The sequence below is a fragment of the Erinaceus europaeus genome, chromosome 12, assembly GCF_950295315.1.
Source record: "Erinaceus europaeus chromosome 12, mEriEur2.1, whole genome shotgun sequence".
Taxonomy (NCBI): Eukaryota; Metazoa; Chordata; class Mammalia; order Eulipotyphla; family Erinaceidae; genus Erinaceus; species Erinaceus europaeus.
In genome coordinates this window covers 80,935,152-80,961,442 of record NC_080173.1, presented here as the reverse complement: position 1 = coordinate 80,961,442, position 26,291 = coordinate 80,935,152, and the positions used below count along the sequence as shown (strand labels likewise).

Here is a 26,291-nt window from a genome sequence, read left to right as displayed (position 1 = left end):
ACTTGTCACACAGCCTATGTGCCTCTGTTCTAAATGACAAACATATCCCATTTCAATTTATCCCCATCACAACCACAAAAGGCAAGTATTCTTATACCCTGGTCTACAAAAGAGGAAACTGAGGCACAGAGAAGTTATATGGCTAAGAAGTGGTGAAGCCTTAAATCCAGACAGACTGGCTCCCGAGAAGTAGTTTCCATGACTAATACTGTTTCTTCACCTTCCTGAGAGATAACCTCAGAGGAATGTGAGTACAGGTCAAAGAAACAAGATTGGCCTTCATGGAAGAGGAGCAAGATGCCTAGAACTGGCTTGGGATCCATTAGCAGTCACTAGGGAGCAGGAGTCCTCTCTGGGGCCTCCAGTTCTAGGGAAAGAACCACAATGTCAGGGCTGCTGGGTGGTGGCACACCTGGTTGAGCTCACACCAAATGCTGAGCTCCTGGGTTCAAGTCCCCAGTTCCCACCTGCAGGAAGGAAGTTTCATAAGTGGTTAAAGCAGTGCCTCAGGTGTCTCTATCTCTCCCTCTGCCTCCCCTTCCCTGTCTTGTTTCTCTCTGTCCTACTGAATTCAAATAATAAATAAATTTTAATAACTCAACTTTGTTTTAAAAAAAAGGACTACATTGTCATCATAATCATCACAACCCGTAACTGAGTTCCTGCGCTGCACTAGGCACTCCACAGAGAATCTCACCATCTCTCCAGAAAACCACTGGAGATCAGGGAGAGTGAGTAGCTTGCTCAAAGATTTGTGCAAAGCAGCTGGGATGAGTGGTTTAGACAGTACAGGCCTCTGAGCCCCATGGACAGACTTGAGTTCAAATACTAGCTCCCCACTCACCAGCTGCAGGGCCTTGAGGAAATAACTTAACCTCTTTCACAATTTCAATCAGAAGTATCAGAAGTAATTCATCTCAAATGTCAACTCTAAGTGACTGGCGGTAGCTGCCTATGCTTTGTTGGTTTGGATGCTGAGGCCAAGTCCAAGCTCATGGGCAAGAGGACTATGATCAGTAACTAATATCTGCCATAGGGGTAGAGGGGGGAGTCATAGCACAGATGTCACACACTTGCGATTTCTGATCCAGAGAAGCATCTTGGCTTACAGAGACAACTATATATGAACACGTGAGTGCACCTGCAATTTGTATATCAAGGCACCAAAGCAATTCAACAAGGAAAGCAAAGTCTTTCAACAACTCAGTGCCTCTACCAGGCCATATCCGATTAAATGAAATTGAGATGGATTTTAGACCTAAAATTCGTAGAAGAAAAACCTTTGTGACAAAGAATGAGTAAAGATTTCTTAGGACACAGGAAGCTATAGACATAAAATTAAAAGATTTACTAAGTGAGAGATCATCAAAAGCAAATTTCTGTTAGTCAAAGACACTGTTAAGGAAAAGGACAAGGTAATGGGACTTGTATGAAACTGCATCCCTCTTCTCCCACAAGTTTGTCGATCATTATTAAACCACTAATAAAAATTTAAAAAAAAGATATTCACGTATTCTGAATATGTGAAGAATGTCTACAAGTAGGCAACCCAAGTTTAAATGGAGAGGAGAGGGGCCAGAGAGCTATTTCACCAGGGAGGGCATGTACTTTGCCCTGTACAGGACCCAGATCTTTGTTCTGTTTTGTTTTAGATAGAGACAGGGAAGGAGGGAGAGAGAGAGGGAGACGGACCACACCACAACACTACAGCTTGCTGTACTACAGCCTGCAGTGCAGTGCATGGCAAAGCAGCGCACTATCCAAGTGAGCTCTTTCGCTAGCCCAGGACCCAGGTTTGAGGCATGGCACTCCCATGCACTATGATGTTTCTCACCCTCTATCTCTCTATATCTCTCTACCTGAATTAAAACCAAATCAGTAGTGGTGAAATCATGCACGTACGGGTCTCAGCTTCTCGAGAAAAAAAAAAGTGGGGGTAGGGGTAGAGGCAAAAGGAAGCTATAAGAATGGTCAACAGGTATACGAAAAAAATTTTCAACATTATTGTCAGGTTCAATCTCCAACACAACCTTATGCCAGAACTGAGTAGTACTTTGAAATCAATCAATCTCCCTCTCCCTCCCCTTCTCCCCCTCCCTCTCTTATACATAATCAAAAGTTGACCCAGAGTAGTAAAGCCCTAGTAATGACAAAAAAATTAAATATTTCCCCACAATTATCATAGCACTTATCTATTCATTATACCCCAAAACTGGAAGCAGTCCAATGTCCACCAGCAGGAGAACAAACAAACAAACTGTAGTATATTCATATAAGGACAATAAAAAGAAGCAAAGCACCAATACACTCAGAAGCCAGAGCGAAGATCACAGTTAGGCTAGACTGGTCACGAGGGAGTACACATTATATATGTTTCCTTTCAGATTAAGTTTAAAATCAGGCTAAACCAATATATAGTGAAATAAAGCAAATTCAGTATGCATTTAGAGAGCACAGAGCTGGAACTGACCAGGAATGGGATGAAGAGGACTTTCTGGGTTACAAGAAATGTCCTGTGACCTACCAGCATGAGTTGCACAGGTATATCCATTCATAAAGCAAATAGCTAAGATTTATTCGGCTCAATCATGTCATTATTTATTTATTATTTATTTATTCCCTTTTGTTGCCCTTGTTGTTTTATTGTTGTAGTTATTATTGATGTCGTTGTTATTAGATAGGACAGACAGAAATGGAGAGAGGTGGGGGAGACAAAGAGGGGGAGAGAAAGATAAGACACCTGCAGACCTGCTTCACCACCTGTGAAGTGACTCCCCTGCAGGTGGGGAGCCGGGGGCTCGAACCAAGATTCTTATGCTGGTCCTTATGCTTTGTGCCACGTGTGCTTATCCCACTGCGCTACCACCCGACTCCCAATCATGTCATTTTTTTTAATCTGGTTGCACTTAAGAGTAATCTGCAAGAAGCATAAGCCTGCTGGTCTCAAACATGAACAAAACCAGGAGTAAAACATTCGTGCAGGTGTGTGTGTGCAGGGCTGTATTCATGGGCTTCTCGGTGCTTCTAAAGCCCCTAAAATGCACCCACATCACAGATCCAGGTAGGCCCTGCCTCACATCAATACTACCCTTGGCTCTGTCTAGTGGCCTGCGTGAAATCAAAAGGCTCCAAAACAATGACTCCTGAGGAGATGGCATCTAGAGAAGTGGCATATGGAGTCATGTGGAGGCCAGAGGCGGCTCTCCCAGGAACTTCAGAGTGTCAGCAAAAGACATAGTTAAACTTCCTATAGTAGCTGTAATGGGAGGGGTGTATATCTGCCCTAACTTCCATGTTCCTCTGCAGGGCTGTCTGGTGTCCTTGAGCCCTTCTTCCTGTTCCTGCTCCAAGAGGCTCCCTACATCCTTCTCACAATGCCTCTCCATTTAGTCCACACAAAATTGCTTTTGAGGGAGTGAAGGGGGCAGATACAAGGAACACACTGAAGAGCATCAGACCTGGGATTGCGCTATAAACTGAACAGGAAAGCCCAGCCCAAAGGGAAGGAGGGACTGGAGAGAGAAGAAAAAAGCACTGGTGGGCAATGGGAGAGCCTGAAGGGCAGAAAGAAGAGACCCAGCACCTCTCTGCCTAAGGGGATTGACAAAGGAAGACTCCTCTGACCTTGGCTGAAGCCTCATACTGCAGCCTGATTTGCTTTGAGGGTCTCCATGAATGAGGAGAGCATGTACTAAGGAGTAGGTGGAGGGGCTGACCTCAGCCTTACACAAGAAGGGATGGAGAAGGCTGAGCAAGGGTCACCTCCAGCAACTGGGCCAGCCCAGACTTGGTGGGGCTCCAAAGCCAAAGTGATGGCTGAAGTCAAGCTCATGTCAAGCCCCAGCCTCACCACCTTCACCATAATGTTCACTTGCTGTGAGCCAGGAGAGAACTGGGGAGGGCAACCCCAGCCCCTTCACTTCCCAGATCTCAGAAATCAGCCCCAGAAGAAGAGCCCATCCCCCATGCTTGCCCTCAGGGCCCCTTCAACTTGGCCACCTCACTCCCCATGCAGCATCCTCAGTCCTCTGCACCCCACTGTGAAGCCACATGACATACTGGAGCTTGTCACATACTGAGCCATACGGTTTCTCCTGTTCCATCAAGGCCCCCTGTAGACAGCAGGTTCTTTGAGGAGTGAAGTCTGTGGCCTTTGTTTGACCCTGAGGGGCCTGGTGCAATACTTAGCACACACAGCCTGCCCTCCCTGTATGCCTGTTAATCCGTTTGGGCACAGAAACCAGATCATACACAATGTGGGCCTGGACACAGTCCACAGCATTCCCAGGGAGACAGCCCCGAACCCCTCTCCCAGCCCACCCTGAGCCATCCACAGTTTGAGTTCTGGCCAGGAACTGGGCTTTCATTCAACCCATCTGCTCAGCATCTCTTTGGTTGCTTTTTCTCAGCTTCACAGAAAAAGAAAAAAAAAGTCCCCTTGAAAAACACAAACAGCAAAGAAGTGGAGGAGGGTGAATGGAGGACCAGTTGCAACAGGCATGCCAGTAGGGGGTGAGGACCTGGTGGGGAGATTCTTGGGCTGGAGGCCAGGGCAGCTCCAGCAGTCCCTTCACAGTGTAAGAAACAAGGGGTGGGGGTGGAGGGAGGAGGGAGACACTGTCCCTGGGGGTAAGGGATGGACTAGAAAAGCACTTGACCAAAAATGGTTTGGGACTCAGAATCTAACTTGCTCTACTAATTACAGGAAGAGCACAGGCTACCTCTACTGGGACCTTGGGTGAGTCATTTCCCTTCCCCAGGCCTCCAGTTTATCTAGAAAGGAAATAGACTGTCCATCCCTGACTTTCTAACTAACCTGGGGAACCAGGTCAGACCTGCCCCCCACATCCCAGGTACAGAAGGGCAGATGGAGGAGGGAGGGGCACTGCCTGACGCCCCAGGACCAGAAACCCTGGAAAGCCCTGTCTTCACCCCAGGGATCATGGGCCTCTGTGTGCAATAATGACCTAGGAGAGGAGGTATGAGGAGGGGTCAGCAGAGCAGAGACCTGACTCTCCCACTCAGACAGGTCACTTTGGGCAGTGGCAGGGTCTAGGGGGATGACCATGTGTGTGACTGATGTAATTCTTGAAGCCTCAAGCATGAGAGTCTCTTTGCATAACCATTATGCTGTCTCCCCAGACCTCCAGTCAAATTCTTGAAAAGCACACAACTATAGGCTTAATTTTGAAAAGTATTACCCTTGAGGCTAAGGAGGTGGCTCAGTGGTAATGAGGCCCCGGTTTGATTCCTACCCTTCTATAGAAACAAAGCCTAAACTTAAATTAAACAAAATTTAAAACATAACAGAGGGCCTGGCGGTGAGGCACCCAGTTGAGAGCACACATTACCCTACGTGCAAAGACCTGGGTTTGAGCCCCTGGTCCCCATCTGCAGAGGAGACACTTCACCAACAGTGAAGCAGGTCTGCAGGTGTCTCTCTTTCTCTATTTCCCCTTCCTCAATTTCTCTCAGTGCTATCAAATAAAGTAGAAAAAAGGGGGATCGGGCAGTAGCACAACAGGTTAAGCGCACATGGCGCAAAACACAAGGACCCACATAAGGATTCCGATTCAAGCCCCTGGCTCCCCACCTGCAGGGGGGTTTGCTTCACAAGCGGTGAAGCAGGTCTTCAGGTGTCTGTCTTTCTCTCCCCATCTTCCCATCCTCTCTCAATTTCTCTCTGTCCTAGCCCAACAACATCAATGGCAATAATAACAACAGCGACAACAACAAGGTCAACAACAAAGGCAACAAAATGGGGGGAAAAAAGCCTCCAGGAGTAGTGGATTCATAGTGCATAGTGCAGGCACTGAGCCCCAGCAATAACACTGGAGGCAAAAAAACAATAATAAAGTAGGGAAAAAATGGCACTGCAGTGATAGATTCATAGTGCCAGCACAGAGCCCCAGAAATAACCCTGAAGGCAAAAAAAAAAAAAAAAGGAAGGAAGGAAAGAAGGAAGAAAGAAAAGAAGAAAGAAAGAAAAGGAAGTTTTCTCTCCTCTCCTCTCCTCTCCCGGATCAACTAGGAATACCAAAGGAGACCACCCGGACCGAAACAAGACAGGACTAGAATGACCACAGAAACCCAGTAAATCACCCGTGAGTACAAACACGCGTGGCTGGTGACAGAGAGGAGAGAGGGGCCTAAGGAGAGATTAAGTGACTGCTAACAGTTCGACAGTTTGTCAGTGGAGACACCACCTTCAGTCTGCTCCACCAACAAGGGGACAGCTGAAGGGAGGAAAGGACTCCCAAGAGACTCACCAAGTGCAACTCTGAATCTCCATTGCTACTACCCTCAGAATCTGGAGCAGCAACAGGGAGGGACACCAGGGTACAGAGATCTAACCGGGAAACTCAGAAGACCTATACCTCGGTGGCATAGCTGAGGGGCTGTGAAAGTCTCTTTGCATAACCACTGGATTATCTCTGCCACACCCTGCTTTATCTCTTGGTCAGGAGTCAGTGATTAAGCTAAGAAGCCTATTGATAGTTTAAAAGCCCTCAGGCTCCCATAGCCTACAGGGGAAAAAAAAAAAGGCTTTTACACCACTGAACTCCAACTCAGGGATTGAAAAAACTGTTAACTTATTTAAAATGGTTAAAACAACAAGAAAAAATATTGGAGACTCGAACCAGGACAAGAGTCCAGCTAAAAGTCCTCCAGAGGGTGAAGCACAAAACAACGAGTTCAACATCCAAACATTAGCTAAGGAAATAATAACAGGAGTGAGTAAAGAATTTGAAAAAATTGTAATCAGAAATGCAGGAACAACAAATGAGAATATGGAAGAAAATTCTAATTATCTCATGGTTATTAGAGAGCTGAAAGCTGAAATCGCTGAGCTAAGAAGACAACTAGCTGAACAAGCTAAAACAGTATCACAGCAGGGCAACAAAATAGATGAACTCCAGAAAGCAGTAGAGGGCAGAGAGAATAGAATCAATGAGGCTGAAGACAGAATTAGCAAGATTGAGGATGAATTAGAGACAACTAAAAAAGAAGTAAGAGATCTCAAAAAGAGATTAAGAGATGCTGAAAACAACAACAGAGTCCTATGGGATGACTTCAAAAGAAACAATATACGCATTATTGGCTTACCAGAGGAAGAAAGAGAAGGGGAGGAAGAAAGCGTTCTCCAGGCCATAATAGCTGAAAATTTCTCTAGTCTAGACAACACCAAAGACATAAAGATTCAAGAAGCCCAGAGGGTCCCAAACAGAATTAACCCAGACCTAAAGACACCAAGACATGTCATACTTAGATTGGAAAGGAATAAGGATAAAGAAAGGATCCTCAAGGCTGCAAGAGAAAAACAAAGAGTCACCTACAAAGGAAAACCCATAAGATTAGCAGCAGACTTCTCCATACAAACACTACAGGCCAGAAGAGAATGGCAAGATATCTATCGAGTGCTCAATGAGAAAGGCTTTCAGCCAAGAATACTATATCCTGCTAGATTGTCATTCAGACTAGATGGAAGCATCAAAACCTTCTCAGACAAGCAACAGTTGAAGGAAGCAACCATCACCAAGCCTGCCCTGAAAGAAGTTCTGAAAGGTCTCCTATAAACAGTCAGACCACCACAAATAGGACATATATCAAAACACTCTAAAACTCTACAAGAATGGCGTTAAAATATCTTCAATCTTTGATATCAATAAATGTCAATGGCCTGAATTCACCTATTAAAAGACACAGAGTAGGAAGATGGATCAGAAAACACAACCCAACAATATGTTGTCTACAGGAAACTCACCTAACTCAACAAGACAAACACAGACTTAAAGTGAAAGGATGGAAAACTATCATTCAAGCCAATGGCCCACAAAAAAGGGCAGGAACAGCTATTCTCATATCTGACATGATAGACTTTAAAATAGATAAGATTAAAAAAGATAGGAATGGACACTACTTAATGCTCAGAGGATCAGTCAATCAAGAGGACTTAACAATTATTAATATCTATGCACCCAATGAGAAGCCATCTAAATACATCAAACTTCTACTGAAAGAGCTACAGCAATATATTAAATGGACCTACCCTATGACCCTGCAATTCCCCTCCTGGGGATATATCCTAAGGAACCCAACACATCCATCCAAAAAGATCTGTATACACATATGTTCTTGGCAGCACAATTTGTAATAGCCAAAACTTGGAAGCAACCCAGGTGTCCAACAACAGATGAGTGGCTGAGCAAGTTGTGGTATATATACACAATGGAATACTACTCAGCTGTAAAAAATGGTGACTTCACCGTTTTCAGCCCATCTTGGATGGACCTTGAAAAAATCATGTTGAGTGAAATAAGTCAGAAAGTGAAGGATGAATATGGGATGATCTCACTCTCAGGCCGAAGTTGAAAAACAAGATTAGAAAAGAAAACACAAGTCGAACCTGAAATGGAATTGGAGTATTACACCAAAGTAAAAGACTCTGGGGTGGGTGGGTGGGTGGGGAGAATACAGGTCCATGAAAAATGATGTATGAAATAGTGGGGGTTGTATTGTTAAATGGGAATCTGGGGAATGTTATACATGTACAAACCATTGTATTTACTGTTGAATGTAAAGCATTAATTCCCCAATAAAGAAATAAATTATTTAAAAAAAAAAAAAGAAAGAAAAGGAAGGAAGAAAGAAAAAAGAAAGAAAGTAGGGGGATTGGCACTGGAGTGATAGATTCATAGTGCCAGCAATAACCCTGGTGGCAATAAAAATAGTAACAACAAAGACACAAACAAGTAGAACATTGTTTTGAATGTCAGAGTTTATCAACACACACACCAGTATTTTTTTAAAATTTATCAACACACACACCAGTAAGTATTTTTATCAGAGTTTATCAACACACACACCAGTAAGTATTTTTAAAAGATATTTTAAAGTATTACCTAGAAAGAGAGTTCTGCTGAGCTATATGATTCACGTCAAACAAGAGCAATAGAAAATCAAGTGCAAGCTTCTGCAACCCAAATGTTCATTCACCACATCATGAACACCTGCCAAAGCCCCTGCCCGCAAGCCGGGAGTGGGCCCCACAGAGCAGGACACAGTCACTGCCCACAGGGAACTCAATGTGGGGAAGTCTTGGACCACTAGTGACAGAACTAGATAAATATAGTCACAAAAAGAAGCACTTCCTCTGGGGTGAACAGACTCGAGTGCTAGATCTCAACTGGGAGAGTAAGCTTTGTACAAAGGATAGTAAGTGGCTGGCTACTAGCGCCAATTAAGTCTTAAACATAGGATAAACCCAAGAGGTAGTCACAGGAGACCCCTCAGTTCAGCTCCATCATATACACTGTCCACAGAAGGCTCCCAGTCCCCGTGTGAGTTCCCAGGAGACTCCCCCTTTGGGGTTCATCCTCTGAGTTCCACGCTCTGACCTTGGCCATGGCACTTCAGACAGTGAATATACAGGCTGAGAAATTCCTCAGTTGAGTCCAGAGAAAAGAAGAGATGTGGTTGCAACTTCCTCTGGGCCTGCCTGGGGTCCCACTCAGGACAGTCTTATCCTACTAGTAGCCTGCAGAGCCCCATACTGACCACAGCAAAGTAGGCTCAGGCTTCCAGCGTCTGTTCATAAATGTTTGGAAGGAATTAATGGCCCTCTTACTTGTGCTCAGATTCCTAATGGCCCTCTCTCACCTGTACCTCCAGGTAAACTCCTGACAGACTCCCCATCGTTGGCATGTCCACATGCTCAAGTCTCCCCTCTCATAAACATCTGACTCACACCATTTCTACTCAGTCCTCAACACACCCACCTGCCATCCCTCCCCACAACTGTTCTTAGTCACAGCAGCAAAAGCTACCAGGCCACTAAAGCCAGAGGCCTCTGCAAGCAGTTGACTCAGCTGCCTATACCTCCTTTTTGAAGCCCCTCAACCCCCCTCACCCAACTCCAGTCCAGCCTCTCACTCCTCCCTCTCCCTAGAGACGTAACAACACACAAACAGAGAGAGGCAGAGAAAGACAAAGACAGAATTTCCCCTCACCTCAGACTGTAATCCCTGTCTCCAAGAAAGCTATTCATTTCTTCCAGTCCAGATCCTTCTGTGCCTGGAAGTACCCAGCTAAGTACCCAAGTACCCAGCTGCTCACTGGCATCCCATTCTAGCTTCCAATGAGCCCAATTTAGCACTTCATCCCTCGACATCCCTCCTGGGCCACCTCATCTCAGAGAAAGGCTGGACCATTCACCTAGTTGCTCCTAACCTGGAGCCATTCCTGGCTCCCAGTCTGCCTCTTGGGAGATCTGAGGTCTGGCCACCTACTAATAACCACACAGGCCCCTGAGAGTCCCACCAGGTCCTCTCCCCAGGATGCCTTTGGCAGCCTCCCAACTTCCCCTCCTCTTTCCACCCCTCACCCTCCCTTCTAGCACTCCGCATAACATAATAGCCAGTCTGATTCTTCTCAAAAGTCCCATCATCTTACTCCTCTGATTAAAATCCTCACTGACTTCAGTGCCCTTGGTTAGGATAAAATCCCTATTCTTGAGCAAAACCTCCAAGCATACCTCTTGGTCACTAGCTAGATTCTCTGGCCTTTCTGGTTTTCCTTTGGTTCTTCCAAAGACCTTCTTCCTTTCTTTATGTTGGTTTGCAGAGCCTACAACAGTGCTTCTTTGAGCTGTAAATACATCTAATACCACTTGGGAATGTTGGTAACATGCAGTCACAACTCAGCAGTCAAGTGGGGCCTGAGATGCTGCCTTTATTTATTTTTTCTTTTTTTATATTTTATTTATAAAAAGGAAACACTGACAAAACCATAGGATAAAGGGGGTACAACTCTACACAATTCTCACCACCAGAACTCCATATCTCATCCCCTCCCCTGATAGCTTTCCTATTCTTTAACCCTCTGGGAGTATGGACCCAAGGTCATTCTGTGGGATGCAGAAGGTAGAAGGTCTGCCTTCTGTAACTGCTTCCCTGCTGAACATGGGCGTTGACTGGTTGGTCCATACTCCCAGTCTGCCTCTCTCTTTCCCTAGTGGGGCAGGGAATCAGAGCTCTAGGACACATTGGTGGGGTTGTCTGTCCAGGGAAGTCTGGTTGGCATCATGCTAGCATCTGGAACCTGGTGGCTGAAAAGAAAGTTAACATACAAGGCCAAACAAATTGTTGGTCATTCATGAACTTAATGGCTGAAATATGCAGATGAAGAGTTGGGGGGTACTCCATTTTGTAGATAGCTAGTAGGCATATTTTAGGTGTATTCCAAAGGGCCTGTGGCTATACTAGTTTTTTTTTTTTCTTTTTCTTTTTTCCCCCCTAGCCTGAATTTGATATGCAGGTGGCCCCACTCTCTATTCTTGTGGTCTAGGTAGATTGGTGGGAGAACCAGCTTTAACCAATGATTGGCTCAGGGAGACACATGTGACCTATGTGCTTCCTCCCTGATAATTTTGTTTTAACTGCTGGGGGGGGGAGGGGAAATCACTTTCCTTTTCCCATTAGAATTGTTTAATGGATGGGAGCTGCTGGCACCAGTCTGCCACATCAGAAACAGAGCTTGATAAAGAATGACATCAACACAGAAAAGAGATGGAAAGAGGGTTCGTGGATGCAGTAAATAAAAAAGGCAATAAATTCTCTTCAATGCTTCAGCCAACGTGACTTATGTTTCTGTCACTTACCACCAACAAGATTCAGATAAATACTAGGTGCTGAATGAATTAAATGAACATGTAAGTAAGTTTAGCCTGCCAAGAACTCGGTGATTCCCTCCAGGAGTCGGTCAGAGTTCTCCCTGCAAACCCTTATCAGCCATGAGCACAGAGACAACGCTGTCACACCCAATTTTACTAACCACATGCCTGGAACTCAAAATGGCGGCATGGTTATCAGCATTACTCCGTACCATCATACGTCACTCAACTACCAGCACTGGCATTAGACAAATGAAAGTGATCTGGATTCCAATGCCTCCTCCTGAACTCCTAACTCAATCAGAGCAAGCTCTAGCTGCCCCTCCCTGGTGTCCCCTTCAGTGATGTCACGTGACTCTGTGTGCAGGGGTCAGCATTCCCTATGGAATGACACTGGGAAGGTGATTTTTATCTACTTCCTTGAGGGTGCTACTTAGCAACAGATTCAGTAAGGAGATGGAGAAAATACAAAACAGGGAGTAGCAGGGATGGGATGCCTAATTATTTCCTTGTGAGTCACATCCTAGCAGAGCCCCAGGAGAGAGAGGGAGCTGACCTAAATGTCCCATCAGATGATTCAGGAAGCAGGTGACTTCTTCAAAGTTAGTCCTTACCAAGCAAAGTGTGAGGGAGTGAGGGAGGAAGGAAGGAAGAAATACTGGCTGAACTGAAAGTCCTCCTGAAGTCTCAACCCAAGTATAGTGATCAACCCTGCTAGGTGACAGGGGGAGCACTAAAAGATACAGGGAGCGAAGGCAGAGTCCAAAGACAATATTACCCTCTTGGTTTCTCTAGAAGAATCAGAGGGTCCTGAGTGTGGGGTCCTGGCATGTGGTCTCCCAGAAAAGATTTATAAATGAAATGCTAACACAAAAATAATGACTGTGCCCCCAGAAACTCCAGGGCAATTGTCCTACAGGAATCAGGGTGACAGAACCAGTCAGGAAGGACCAGACTGAGGCAGGAAGACCAGCATTTGAAAGTCACTCAAGTTCCAGAAGATCCCCACTGCACAGGACCCCTCCTTCCCCACCCTAGTCCCAGACAGCCCTTCAGGGAAGTATCCCTATAAGGTACTCAGCTGCATGCTGAGTTTCCCCACTCTCTCCACCTGGGTCCTTGTTCTGGAGCCCTATGGCATCACACAGCTTCTCACTAATTATCAAGCATCCCCATTTGAGCCCCACTCTGTTTCCTCACTTCCCTTGACACCTCAGAGTTTCACTGTCACACTTTGCTTTCTGGCTGGTGAGCTCAAGTGGACACTCCTTCCAGAGGTGTCTAGATTCTCTAAGGCCCCCAGGGGGACAGAGCAGCTGGGCCAGGCACCAAATCAATAGCAAGGCCCTGAGACTTTCTCCCCTCGGTTTCCTACCCTGATTACCAGCCAGAACCTCTCATCTTACCTTCATGGTGGGAGGTGCAGTGAGAGGAGGGGACAGCGGTCGGTCTGGGAGAGTTACATCCGAGCTGTTGGCCAGCTCCTGCTTCCTGCAAAGAGGCAAAAGCACACACAGAATAGGTGAGTGAGAGCCCAACTGCACCTTCCCTTCTTTACATGAAGAGCAGCTGGGCTTGGGGACAAAGCCTAACACACACACACACACGCACACGCACACGCACACGCACACGCACACACACACACATGCTGTGGCAAACTGGGGTGCAGTGTGTCTTCATTTGCTGGGATGGTGAGCCAAAGCGGAGCCACTCCAGATGCGGAGCCTCCTCCACCAGCAGTGGCATCACAACAGAATCTCCAGGGAGCGTCCCAGTTTAAAGAGACAGAGGTTGGTGGTGGCATGTTACAATGTGCAAGGAGCCAGGTTTGAGCACCTGGTCCCCACTTGCAGGGGAAAAGCTTTTCAAGTAGTAAAGTAGTGCTATAAGTAGCTGTCTCTCGGTCTTTCTATCTCCCTCCCTCTACCCTATTTCTGGCTGTCTCTACCCAAAAAATAAAGATAGTAATTAAAAATTATTTTTAAAAAAAGATACAGGGTGTTAGAGAGATAGCATAGTGGTTATGAAAACAACTTTCACGCCTGAGGCCCCAACGTCACAGGTTCAATTCCCAGACCACCATAAGGGAAAGCTAAGAAATACTCTAGTAAAATAAGTTCTAAGCCTTGCCCCACTAGGGAAAGAGAGAGAGAGGTTGGGAGTATGGATCGACCTGTCAATGCCTATGTTCAGCAGGGAAGCAATTACAGAAGCCAGACCTTCCACCTTCTGCACCCCATAATGACCCTGAGGTCCATACTCCCATGGGGTTAAAGAACAGGAAAGCTATCAAGGGATGAGATGGGATACAGAGTTCTGGTGGTGGGAATTGTACCCCTCTTATCCTATGGTTTTTTCAGTGTTTTCATTTTATAAATAAATAAATTTAAAAAAATAAATTTTAAAAATAATAGGAATAATAATGAGAGGGCTGGTGCTTGGATAGGAGAAGAGGGAGAAGGATAATATTTGTGATTCATCCTCCCTGGGCCCTGTTTGTGTACACACACACACACACACACACACACACACACGCACGCACATCCTGATCAGAGCGCTGACCTTGGGAAGATAGGGCTGCCTGCTGTGCAAGCTGCAGGTAAAATTTATTTTAGTTCATGTGGGCTAGGACCGTGAAGAGGCAGCTAAACAGAGTTGTGTCACCATGACAACATGATTGTGACAAGTCTGTTGCTCTCACACACTCCCCACTTTCCATCTGGCCCTTACTGATGACCAGGGATGCTGGTTTGCAGTCCAATTAACAAGGCAGAACATTTGTGGCGGGATAAGCCTTCAGAGCAACAGTTACACAATGGAGCCAGTCAGGGAGAAACCACAGATTTCTCTGCCCAGCTACATCCTGGGGCAGCGGGAAAGCAAGGAGAATAGTATTAGGCACCTAAGATGCCTCTAACTCCACAATTGTCTGCTTATCAACAGTCCCAACTGGAAGTAGCCAAGAGAGTCATCCAGATCCCTGATCCTGCTAAAATGACCCCAACCCCCCTAGGGACACCTCAAGAAAATGCCTCTATGCTTCTTTTCAACCCATTCCTATCAGGGAGGATCCCACCTCGGCCCCAGGCTTTTTCATCAGAGAAGTCCACCACCCCACACACACAGAGCCCAGTCCACTAACTTTTCTGAGGAAGTACTTGCCCCAGGGCCCAGATCCTGCCCAGGTTACTTCTCCTTTCCCCTGAGCCCAAGCAGGTCCATTTCTAAAAGAACTCTGCAGGCCCCGTTTACTCTGATATAATCCCTGTCCTTGTCACACCTCACTGTCCTCTATGCAGCAGGCACGGAGGCTGCGTGAATATCTGACTTGGCAGAGGTTCCACACAATGCCATTAACCTCAACCCTGTCGACCCCTCTTTCTGCTCCCCCATCTGCTTTTCTTCTCCAGTCCTCCTGGGCACCCATGTCTCTCTAATGGCTGAGGGAGGAAGGGGCCCCTTCTTCTTGAGCCAGGGTGTGACTAGTATTAGAACAAGTGGAAGGGTTAGGTGGTGGCACACCTGGTTGAATACACGTTATAAAGCCCACTGGGTTTAAGCCACTGGTCCCAACCTGTAGGAGGAAAGCTTTGCAAGTGGTGAAGCAGGGCTGCAGGTGTCTCTCCTTCTTCCTCTCTATCTTCTCCTTCCCTCTTGATTTCTAGCTGTCTCTATCCAATAAATAAATATAAAGATAACTTAAACATTTAAACAAAAAAAAGAACCAGTGGGGTCAAGACTTAGCACATCAAGGGGACAGCCACCTCCAGTTCCCTAGGCATGGAAAAAGACAACTCCCCTTGGAGGACTGGAAGCCTAGTAGGCAAGAACATGCAAAGAGAGGAAGGAAGGCAAACATTCAGGCTAAATCTACAGGAATACTGGGGAGAGGGGGAGGGAAGTAAACTGAGGACCTCTGGCCATTCTCGTGGAGATCGCCTGTGGGCAAACTTAACCCACAGGTACATAAACCCTAGAGGAGAATGATGCTTTTTTTTTTTTTTTTGCCTCCAGGTTTATTGATGGGGGTTGGTGCCAGCACTACAAATCCACTGCTCTTGGTGGCCATTTTCCATTTTATTGGACAGGACAGAGAGAAATTGAGAGAAGGGAGGAGAGAAAGATAGACACCTGCATACCTGCTATACCACCACTTGTGAAGCATCTACCTCTGCAGGTAGGGAGCCAGGGGCTCAAACCTGAGTCCTTCTGCAGGTCCCTGAGCTTAATATTATGTGGACTTAACTGGGTGTGCTACCTCCTGGCCCCAGGCATGCTTTTATTTTTGAGTCTTTTTATTTTTTATTATTTACTTACGGGACAGAGACAGAGAGAGAAATCAAGAGGGAAGGAGATAGAGAGACACCCACAGTACTGTTTCACCAATTGTGAAGCTTTTCCCCTGAAGGTTGGGACCTGGGGCATGAACTCTGGTCCCTGTATACTGTAATGTGTTCACTTAACCAGCCTGGTCCCCTGGCAGGCTTTTAATATTTATTTATTTATTTATTTTCCCTTTTTTGTTGCCCTTGTTGTTTAACACTGTCGTGGTTATTGATGATGTTGGATAGGACAGAGAGAAATGGAGAGAAGAGGGGAAGACAGAGGGGGAGAGAAAGACAGACACCTGCAGACCGGCTTCACTGCTTGTGAAACGACTCCCCTGAAGGTGGGAAGCCAGTGGCTCGAACCAGAATTCTTACACTGGTCCTTGCGCTTTGCACCACCTGCGCTTAACCTGCTGCGCCACCGCCCGACTCCCCCCAGCAGGCTTTTAATATCACTGGTCAAGGGATGCCCCTACACAGAGTCACAGTGCTCATCCTCTTCATAAGGCACAAAAGATCCATTCCCACAGGGTCAGAGCAGACTGATTATTGTCCACGGTCCCTGGATTGAGCCCTACTCCCCATGCCAGCCCGCTCTCCCTAGGCCCTAGCATAAGCTCCTGGGACCAGTCTCCAGGGAGTGATGAGGACTATCAAGTGAGAGGAAGGGCATCGTTCAGCTGGAATGATCTCTGGCATGATGCGCCTGGTGGGCAGAGGGCATGACTGCTGCACTTAAAACAATCAGAGCTCAGAGTGCACACAGGCCTTCCACTGCACATTACAATCTGCCTGCTGCAGCACATAGATGGCACCTAGCAGAGGGGATGGGCCCACTTCGATCTCCCTATTCTTTTTTTCACCCTCCCCTTTCTTAGGAGTCAAAGCACTTATTTAAAAGCTAATTAATTAGCTGTTATGGGTTGAACTGTGTGTCCCCCACAAAAAAATATATTATGTTGGGATCTTAATCTCCAATACCTGTAAATATAGCCTTCGTTGAAAATAGGGTCTTTGTCAATGTAATCAATGTAAGATGAAGTCACTGGAGTGGTCCCTTAATTCAATATAACACATGTGCTTCCATATGAGGCATACACATAGGGTTAATGCCACGTGACAGTAGAGGTAGAAATTGGAATGATACAGCAGGAATGCCAAGGAACACCAAGGACTGCCAGTGACCACCCACAGAGAAAAGGCAAGGGAAGAGCCCTAAGGAACACGACCCTGCTGACACCCTGATTTCAAACTTTCAGCTTCCAAAATGAAGACAGCAAATGCTTGCTTGTTTAAACTACTTGGTCGAAAGTACCTGATTACAGCAGCTCTGGGAAACAAAAACAATCCCCAATCCCAGGTTCTAGCCTTGAGTTTGTAATTGGAGGACCAAAAACAGGAAAGATGAAATTCCTGCTTCAATTTCAACACATTGCTAAGATCAGCTAGGCCCAGCCTCATCCTGCCCCAGCCCTCACAACCAATGGCATCTGTGTGCGAGTCACATACCAAGGACAGTGTGGCCCGGTCAAGCCACCAGCTAGCTGGTACCAAGATAATAAGACAGAATAAGAATTATAGTGCCCAGTACAATCCTAGTCCTTTCATAGGCAAACCTGTCACACACGAGTAGGTGAAAGTGATGTGACTCTGTCAACAGGTAGCCTTTAATCCACTCTAATTTATTATAATCAAAAGGCAAGTTATTAGCAATGGTGGCACACTGACAGTTATTTGTAACAATTTTCTTGTAATCTGTGGTTATTTTGATAAATGTCATAGCTCAGAAAACAAAACCTGTCCCTCCAACTAACTCACCAAATGCTCATCCCAGATACACACAGGGACCCCCAACAGGAGCACCTGGTGACAGGAATTTGAAGACAGTGGAGGGAGGAGGAAGCTGATCCATTCAGCTAAAAGAGCAGGCTGGTGAGAGCAGGCATGGGGAGCAGGTCAGGCGAGCCTCTTCCAACCTCTGTAGCCCACTCAGCACCTCTCTGCCCCAGAGTCACATGGCACTGAGGTCTCTACTCTGGGATTCTGTCCCTAGAGGCACAATGCAGACAGGAGGACTCAGAGAGGTCCCATTCCACTTTAGCCAAACACAGCTCTTGAGAGGAGATGATCAAAGTTACCTGAAGTGAAAGTGGATAATTCAGAGGGGGGAGATTCACCCAGATGGGTTTGCTCCCAGGGATCTGGATCAGCCTCCCCAAGTGAGATCCCCAATTATGGAACCCAAAACTCCCAAGTCCTTACCTCCACACTCAGACAGATCTGCCCCAGGACCATCTGAAGTCTATGAGGCTGTAACCTCTCACATAATCTTAGGAACATGCTCTATGCAAGTAGTCAAGAAATCCCTGGGTTCATGTTTGACCCTTCCTGCCGCTCAGCTGTGCAGTGACCCAGGTGAAGTTACCTCACCTCTCTGTCTCATTTCCTTCATCTGTAAAGATGGGGAAGGTGGGAGGGGGTCAAATTTTTAGAAATTAAATGTAACGACTATGAAATAAAAACATAAGATCCTATACAATGTAGGCCTATGTGAGATAATACATACCAACATAAGTGTTATATACAAAGTCCTATAAGCTATAGATCATCTTTTTTATATACTCATAATATCCATTACTTGTATTAGTACTATAATTCATTAAATAGTGATCTGGTCTCCACATAGAGAAAGAGAAGCAAAGATCCAGGATTATTTAAATATCTTTAAAAATACTTCTGGTGCCTCAAGTAAACACCAATTCTAGCCCCAGGGTTCTGCTTTCAGGGTCATGACCATTAGTTAATCATCAGCAACAGAGAAAACACACCTATCAGTGGAGGGATCTGAGACCAGCTTTAAGCCCTCCCAAGGCAGAGAATTCACCCAAACCTTCACATGCCCCCTGTCTGCATCTCCCACTACAACAACTCCCCAGCCAGCCTGCCATGCTCAGCTCTGCTTCTCCTGTTTGCCAGCTAGCCATTGGGAAAGAAGAGTTTCCTAAGAAACCTAGACAGGAGGATATGAGAAACATTATTCACCATGGCCAAACGGTGGAAGCAACTCAGCATCTACCAACAGATGAACAGATCCACAAAATGTGGTCTGTCAACCATCAGCAAGAATGAACTGTTCATCCATGTTAAAAGGATCCCGAACCTCAAACCCATTAAGCTAAGTGAAAGAAATCAAACACAGCAGGCTACATACATATCATGTGATTCTACTCATATGAGATTTCCAGAAAAAAACAAAGATAGAAAGTAAATTAGTGGCTGTAAGGGGCCAGGGCGAGAAGGGAATGACCATTGATGGGTATCAGGTTTCTAACTGAGGTGAGAAAAGTGGTCTGTAACTATATAGTGGTGATGGTGTACAACACTGAATACACTAAAAACCACAGAACTACACTCAGAAGGGGTGAATTTCAAAGCATATAGTCTCTTGCTCTCTCTCTCCTTCACTCTCTCTTAGTTAAAAAGAAAAAAAATGAAATGGGCTCCATTTCCATCTTTTCTGCTGCTTAATTTCTTCTCTGACCATCTACGGTGTCCCAGGGCCCCAGGCTGAGTGCAAGTTCTGGTTTCAGCAAAATTTAGTGAGGATGACTGGTTTCACTGCTAACCCCACCTGTTGAAAGCAGTATGTTATGTATCAACTATATCTCAACAAAATATAACTAGTATAATATGAGTAAGAAAAATAAAGCAATGATCACCTCCCTCCTTTCTCAGCACTCCTAAGGACTTGCAGCATACCCATTCACTTGAAAATATTTTAAAGATGTATTTACTTATCACTGATGAAAAGGGGTGGAAGTATGACAAAGAGACAACCAGAGCTTCACTCTGGCACAGGTGATGCCAGGGTTCAAACTCAGAACCTCATGCTTGAGAGTCCAATACTTTATCCACTGTATCACTTCTTGAGCTACCACTTGAAAATACTTTTGAGTCCTCACTGTTCGCATTCCTACATCCTATATAACAAACTAGACATACCACAACTAATGGGGGAAAAATGAAATGACATAATATAGTATTAAAAACTTCAAAAAAGGGAGTCAGGTGGTAGCGCAGCGGGTTAAGCACAGGTGGTGCAAAGCACAAGGACCAGAGGAAGGATCCCAGTTTGAGCCCCCGGCTCCCCACCTGCAGGGGAGTCACTTCACAGGCGGTGAAGCAGGTCTGCAGGTGTCTATCTCTCCCCCTCTCTGTCTTCCCCTCCTCTCTCCATTTCTCTGTCTTATCTAACAACAACAATGACATCAATAACTACAACAATAAAACAACAAGGGCAACAAAAGGGAATAAATAATTATTTTTTAAAAGCTTCAAAAAGATCATCATAAAGGGGCCAGATGGTGGCACCTGGTTGAGCGCAAGCATTACCATGTGCAAGGACCCAGGTTTAAGTCCCCACTTCCCATCTGCAGGGGGTAAACTTCAGGAGTGATAAAGCAGGACTGCAGGTGTCTATTTTTCTCTCTTTCTCCTCTCTATCCCTCCTTCCTCTCTCAATTTCTCTCTGTCCTATCAAATAGGACAGAAGGAAGGAAGAAAAGAAAAAAAGAAGGAAGGAGGGGAGAGAAGAAGAAGAGAAAGACAGAAGAAATAATCCTAAGAAACAGACACAACAGAAGTAAAGAGTAATCAGAAAGCAGGAATGGCTCCAGCTGCCTCTATTCCTGGTGAGTTGGACCCTTAGTCTTCGTATCTGTTTTCTCTTCTGCAGGATGGGCAGGCAAACTCCAACTCCTCTTGCCTGCATAGGACTTGGAAAAGTGCACTCACCTCCTCAATAAGACTAGAGTCTCAGTTTTCACTGTGGCCAAGAATTATGTGGTTACTGGACTGGGAGGGAAAAGCAAGGGCCAGATTGAGAGGGGGCTGAGGGTTGATGCCCAGAGACGTAAGGCCCTCGCCCCCGCAGCATAAGCACATAGCCTCCACTCCTGCAGCCAGCAGTACTAAAGTATCCATGTGCTCGGGAAGTAACATTTGAAAATTCCCATCATGCATGGCAGGACAGGCTGGCAGCAGGTTGGAATAGAGTGCCAGGCTCCAGGCTTCAGGAAAGAGGGTGGGCGGTGTGTACAGTGGATGAAAAGTACTGGTTTTGTGATCCAACTGACTGGAACTTGAATTCCAGCATCACGCATAATTAGCTAAATGACCTGGTCAAGTTACCACACCTCTCTGCATCTCAGCTTTCTCATCTGTAACAAAGTCTAATAACACCTATCCCATTTGGGTGGTTTGACTAAGGCCTGTAAAGCACTTAGCACAGTGCTGGGTAAACAGTAACTGTGCAGTTCCTGGTCATCACTCTTGTTGTTGCCAGGCTGCAGTCAAATGAGCTGGGAGGAAGGAGCACATACTTTGGACCCTAATATGTCAGGAGCAGGTGAGCCTAGCTGTGAGGGGACCACCAGGTCATGGGTAGGTACACGTGACTAGATTCCAAGCCCCATAGGAATATATGATGTTAAGGACATTAATCCCCAACCTAAGATATGGATCGATTTGCCAATGCTCATGTCCAGCAGTGAAGGAATTATAGAAGCCAGAATTCCCAGAATCTGCACCCCAAAAGAATTTTGGTCCATACTCTTAGAGGGGTAAAAGACAGAAAAAGTGGGAGTTAGGCAGGTTAAGTGCACGTGGCTCAAAGTGCAAGGACTGGCTGAAGGATCCGTTTGAGCCCCCAGCTCCCCACCTGCAGGGGAGTCGCTTCACAGGTGGTGAAGCAGGTCTGCAGGTGTCTAACTTTATCTCCCCCTCTCTGTCTTCCCCTCCTTTCTACATTTCTCTCTGTCCTATCCAACAACAATGACATCAATAACAACAATAATAACTACAACAACAATAAAAAAACAACAAGGGCAACAAAAGGGAAAATAAATAAATTTTTTTAAAAAAAATTTAAAGACAGAAAAAGTAAACCAGAAGGACCCCAAGCACTGGTCACCAGGAATCTTCTTTTTATACCATCAATGAAAGGGAAGCGAATCTGGAAAACACCAGAGAAAGCCAGGTACTGTTTTGCTTATCCAAGAGAGAAGAGGGAAACAATATGTAATGGGACACTTGGAAGTAGTAACAAGTGTAGGGGCAAACTAGAAAGGAAGTGAAGGCAGAACCATTAGAAAATAGGTGGGGAGATATCTATATATAGAGAGAAACATAGACAGGTGTAGACAGTTACAGATCAGCCAGTTTCCAGTGGATGGGATGGGACACAGAACTCTGGTGGTGGGAACTATATGGAATTAAAGCCCTATTACCTTACAATTTTGTAAATAAATATTAAATCATTAATAAAAAAAAGAAAAGTGAAAAAAAATCCCCAACCTATAGTTAGTCAGTGGAAGGAAGACAGGGAAGTGGAGGGTGGAGGGTGGAGGGTGGAGGGTGGAGGGTGGAGGGTGGAGGGTGGAGGGTGGAGGGTGGAGGGTGGAGGGTGGAGGGTGGAGGGTGGAGAGCAGAGCACAGGGCTCAGGGATGAGCAGAGCTTTGGGGTGGAGACAGATAGCATACTTATGCAAAGAGACTCTCATGCCTGAAGCTCCAAAGTCCTAGGTTCAATCCCCTGCACCACCATAAGCCAGAGTTGAGCAGTGATCTGGTGAAAATAAATAAATAAATAAGCAAGCAGGCAAGCAGTTTGACAGGTGGAAGAAGCCCCTTCGTAATGTGCCTGCTTTACCAGGTGCACCCGCGCCCAGCCCCAGGAAGGGCCCTTTGGGAAGGTGAAGATGCTGTTCACCTGTTAGCACCTGGCAGGGTTGACATGGGTGTCACATCCCATCCCATCCCATCCCATCCCATCCCAACTAAGATGATCCTGGAGATTCTGAGTATAACTCTGGACCTTTCAAGATTCAAAAATGCCCCCAAGAGTGAAAAGTGGCAACCCACACTGTGCCCATCCACCCCCAGGTTTCATGAATGCAGAGATCAGCAGCCTTGTAAGACACTTCTAGACACCATCCCACTACCCAACCACAAGAACAATGAAGCCCAGAGAAATTGGAACCCAAGCCCAAGCCCAGACCCAAACCCCACAACCAGCCTCTCTCCTCTTCTCTAGAGAAGAGCCACTGTTCCCAAACCATCTCTTCATGAAATAAACAGGTCATGTCTTAAGAACCAGCCAGAAACATAGCTGGTTTATGGACAAATATATATATGAAGCATGGGTGCCAGAGTCCTGATGAGGGGAGTGGGGGTATGGGCATCCATATGTCACCCCTTAACCCATTTCCTGTTTAGAGCAGTGCACTGCCAGTGCTCATTTAATTTTGCACAAACATGCTCTTTGCAACTGAAGCAAATCTGACTGATTTTCCATGTGAAAATAAAATACAAAAATCATTCTTTGAGTCTTTTCTAAACAGCATTGTCTCTATTTCTTATTTTTTTAATATTTATTTATTTATTCCCTTTTGTTACTCTTGTTTGACTGTTACAGTTCTTGTTGTTGTCGTTGTTGGATAGGACAGAGAGAAATGGAGAGAGGAGGGGAAGACGAAGGGGGGAGAGAGAGATAGACACCTGCAGACCTGCTTCACCACTTGTGAAGCGACCTCCCCTGCAGGTGGGGAGCCGGGGGGGGGGGGGGGGTTGAACCAGATCCTTCAGCTGGTCCTTGCACTTTGCACCACCTGCACTACCACCTGACTCCCGATTTTCTCTATTTCTAATATTTATGATGATTGGTGTTTAATAATTTTTGTGTGCAAAAATAATAATAAGGTAGCAGGACGGTGGTGCACCTGGTTGAATGTACAAGTTATCATGTGCAAGGAGCCGGGTTCAAGCCCCTGCTCCGCACTTACAGAGGGGGATGCTTCACGAGCAGAGAAACCAGTCTGTAGGTGTCTCTTTTTCTCTCTCCCTCTCTATCTCTATCTTCCCCTCCCCCTCTCAATTTCTCTCTGTCCTATCAAGCAAAATTAAAAAATTAAAAGGAGCAAATGGCCTCCAAGAGTGGTGGATTCATAGTGCTGGCACTGAACCCCAGCAATAACCCTGGCAATGGCAATAAGAAGGAGGAGGGGGAGGAGGAGGAAGAGGAGGAGGAACAATAGCAACAGTTATTTTATAGCAAATTTGGGGGATAAGGTTAGAACTGTAATCTACAGCTTTTCTAGGAGTAAATGCTGTAGCCACAAGCACCACCATGAGTAGTCTCTGGGCAGGGGGATGGCTTAAGGTGGAGGCTGACAGCAGGGCCCCAGGGCTGTGCAGGTGTGTCAGGTGCAACATTGCAGGTGTGACAGGATAGCTCTTGCCCCGGGCTGGCGGTCTAAGCCATACTACTTTTTGACTATAACTTCAAATGACTTTGCTGTCTGAATGTGGGTGGCATCACCTTTCTCTGGAGGACTGTGGGTCCCTACACTGGGTCAGGGGTAGGAGAAAGGGCAGGCACCAAGCAGAGCCAGATATAGTAGGGCAAAGCAGGCACAGAGACCCAGCCATGGCCCCTAGCTGGAGATGACTGAGTCTCTCCTTATGCTACAACTAGCTCGGTGCTGATGAACTAACCTACCCATGTGGGTAAATTGCCACAATCTTGGGAAAATGGGGCTTCAGTGAGCAACTTTTACAACTGACTAACAATAGTTTACACAAGTGATCACTGACTCTGAGGGTTTCTGAGTGGGTCTAAGGGCCCAGGAATCAGAATATTCAAGAGCTAGACTTCAACCCCAACATGGATGGTTCTAGTCCCATGACTCTTGCCTGTCACAATGAGAAAGCCAGCTCTGCCTCACCTGAGTGCCCCAGCAGGGCAGGAAAAAAAGACCCTGGCTGATGACTTCTCCTATCTTTTGAGCCTGAATTCTTGGAAACCCAAAATGGACTATGTGCCAGGTGTGGGAAGCAATTGTCAGCATCAGTTACAAGCAACTGAGAGGATATTCCCAGCAGGAGAGATGGAAATGCAAAAGCCATCCTGAAGTCACAGGAGTCCCACATAAAGACCCCCTGTGCCAAATGCTACCTGTGGGTTATGGGTTCGACAGATGGAGAACAAAGTGTCATGAGGACACAGGGAAAGAGGGCCAGGGCTCTGTGGGAGATCAGTTCAGGGATCACGGAGGAGGTGACCACTGAATTAGACCTGGAAGGGAAGGCCAGAATCTTCCTAGAAGTGAAAAATGAAAGGAACAGCCCGGGTGGTGGCGCACTGGCACACCTGGTTGGGCACACATTACAATGCATAAGGACCCAGGTTCAAGCCCCTGCTCCCCACCTGCAGGGGGAAAGCTTCCCAAGTAGTGAAGCAGGTCTATAGGTGTCTCTCTTTCTCTCTCTTCCCTCTCTATTTCTGGCCAGGCTCTACCCAATAATTAAATAAAGATCATTTGTAAAGAGAGACATGAAGGAGGGAAAGCATAGGGCACTGTGGACAGACTGCCTGGTATGGCCCATGCAGAGCAAACACATCCCTGATATTTAGTAGACCCTCAAATGGAGACGTGAGTACTGGCTCACCATGCATTCAGAACTGTCTGGAGTGACCCACATAGGCAACCTCATCTACCATTCACAGCAACCCTTTGCCTCCAATATTAGCAACCCCACTTCATAGATGGGGCAACTGAGACTCAGAGATTCACTCAGTAACCTCCCCCAAATTGCCACAGTCAAAATACAAAAGAATGAAGCTTAGGGCTAGGGAGATAGCATAACGGTTATACAAAAAGACTTTCATGCCTGAGCCACCGAAGGTCCCTGGTTCAATCCCCAGCACCATTATAAGCCAGAGCTGAGCAGTGCTGGGGGTGGAGGGGAGAGGAGTCCATGGAGCTAACTAACCACTGTGCAGCACTGCCTGGGTGGGGGTGGGGGGACAGACGCTCCCTGAAGAACCATACCCACATCCTAGCTTCCTGGAGTATGGTACATGGATCCCTAACAGCGATTCACAGGCTTTTTGCCATGACCTATTTACAGCAGACCACTCAGGTTTTTCTTTAACAGTAGAGGCATCGTGTTGCCCTTTAGCATGAATTTATTCACAGTTTTTAAACGGAACTAGTTAAAGGAAACTATCAAGAGAGAACTATAGGAGGTGAACAGGCATGACAGTAGAGGTGGTTGAAATTGGGAAAACAATGGCTAAGCAATCTGAACTCTGTCTTGTAGACAAAGAGAAGCAGTAGGTTTCAAAAGGCTGACCTGCAGGGTTTTTTTACTGGAGGGCATTATGGAAGGACAGAGACAACTGAGTGACCAGAAAGGGAAGTAGGAATGGCATCAAGAGGACTCTATTGTGC

The 26,291-nt window shown here is 46.1% G+C and overlaps 1 protein-coding gene across 8 annotated transcripts in view; it reads right to left on the bottom strand.

Annotated features, from left to right (window-relative positions):
• The window catches only part of RAP1GAP2 (RAP1 GTPase activating protein 2), a 283,508-nt gene that overhangs the window by 120,617 nt on the left and 136,600 nt on the right, over positions 1-26,291 (bottom strand). For all 8 annotated transcript variants that reach the window (XR_009553162.1, XM_060204154.1, XM_060204155.1 and 5 more), the window contains one exon: positions 13,078-13,162. Coding sequence is in view for 7 of the 8 variants with exons in the window: in XM_060204154.1 (XP_060060137.1) it covers positions 13,078-13,162 (85 nt within the window). In the remaining variant the exon portion in view is untranslated. The remainder of the gene's footprint in view (positions 1-13,077; positions 13,163-26,291) is intronic.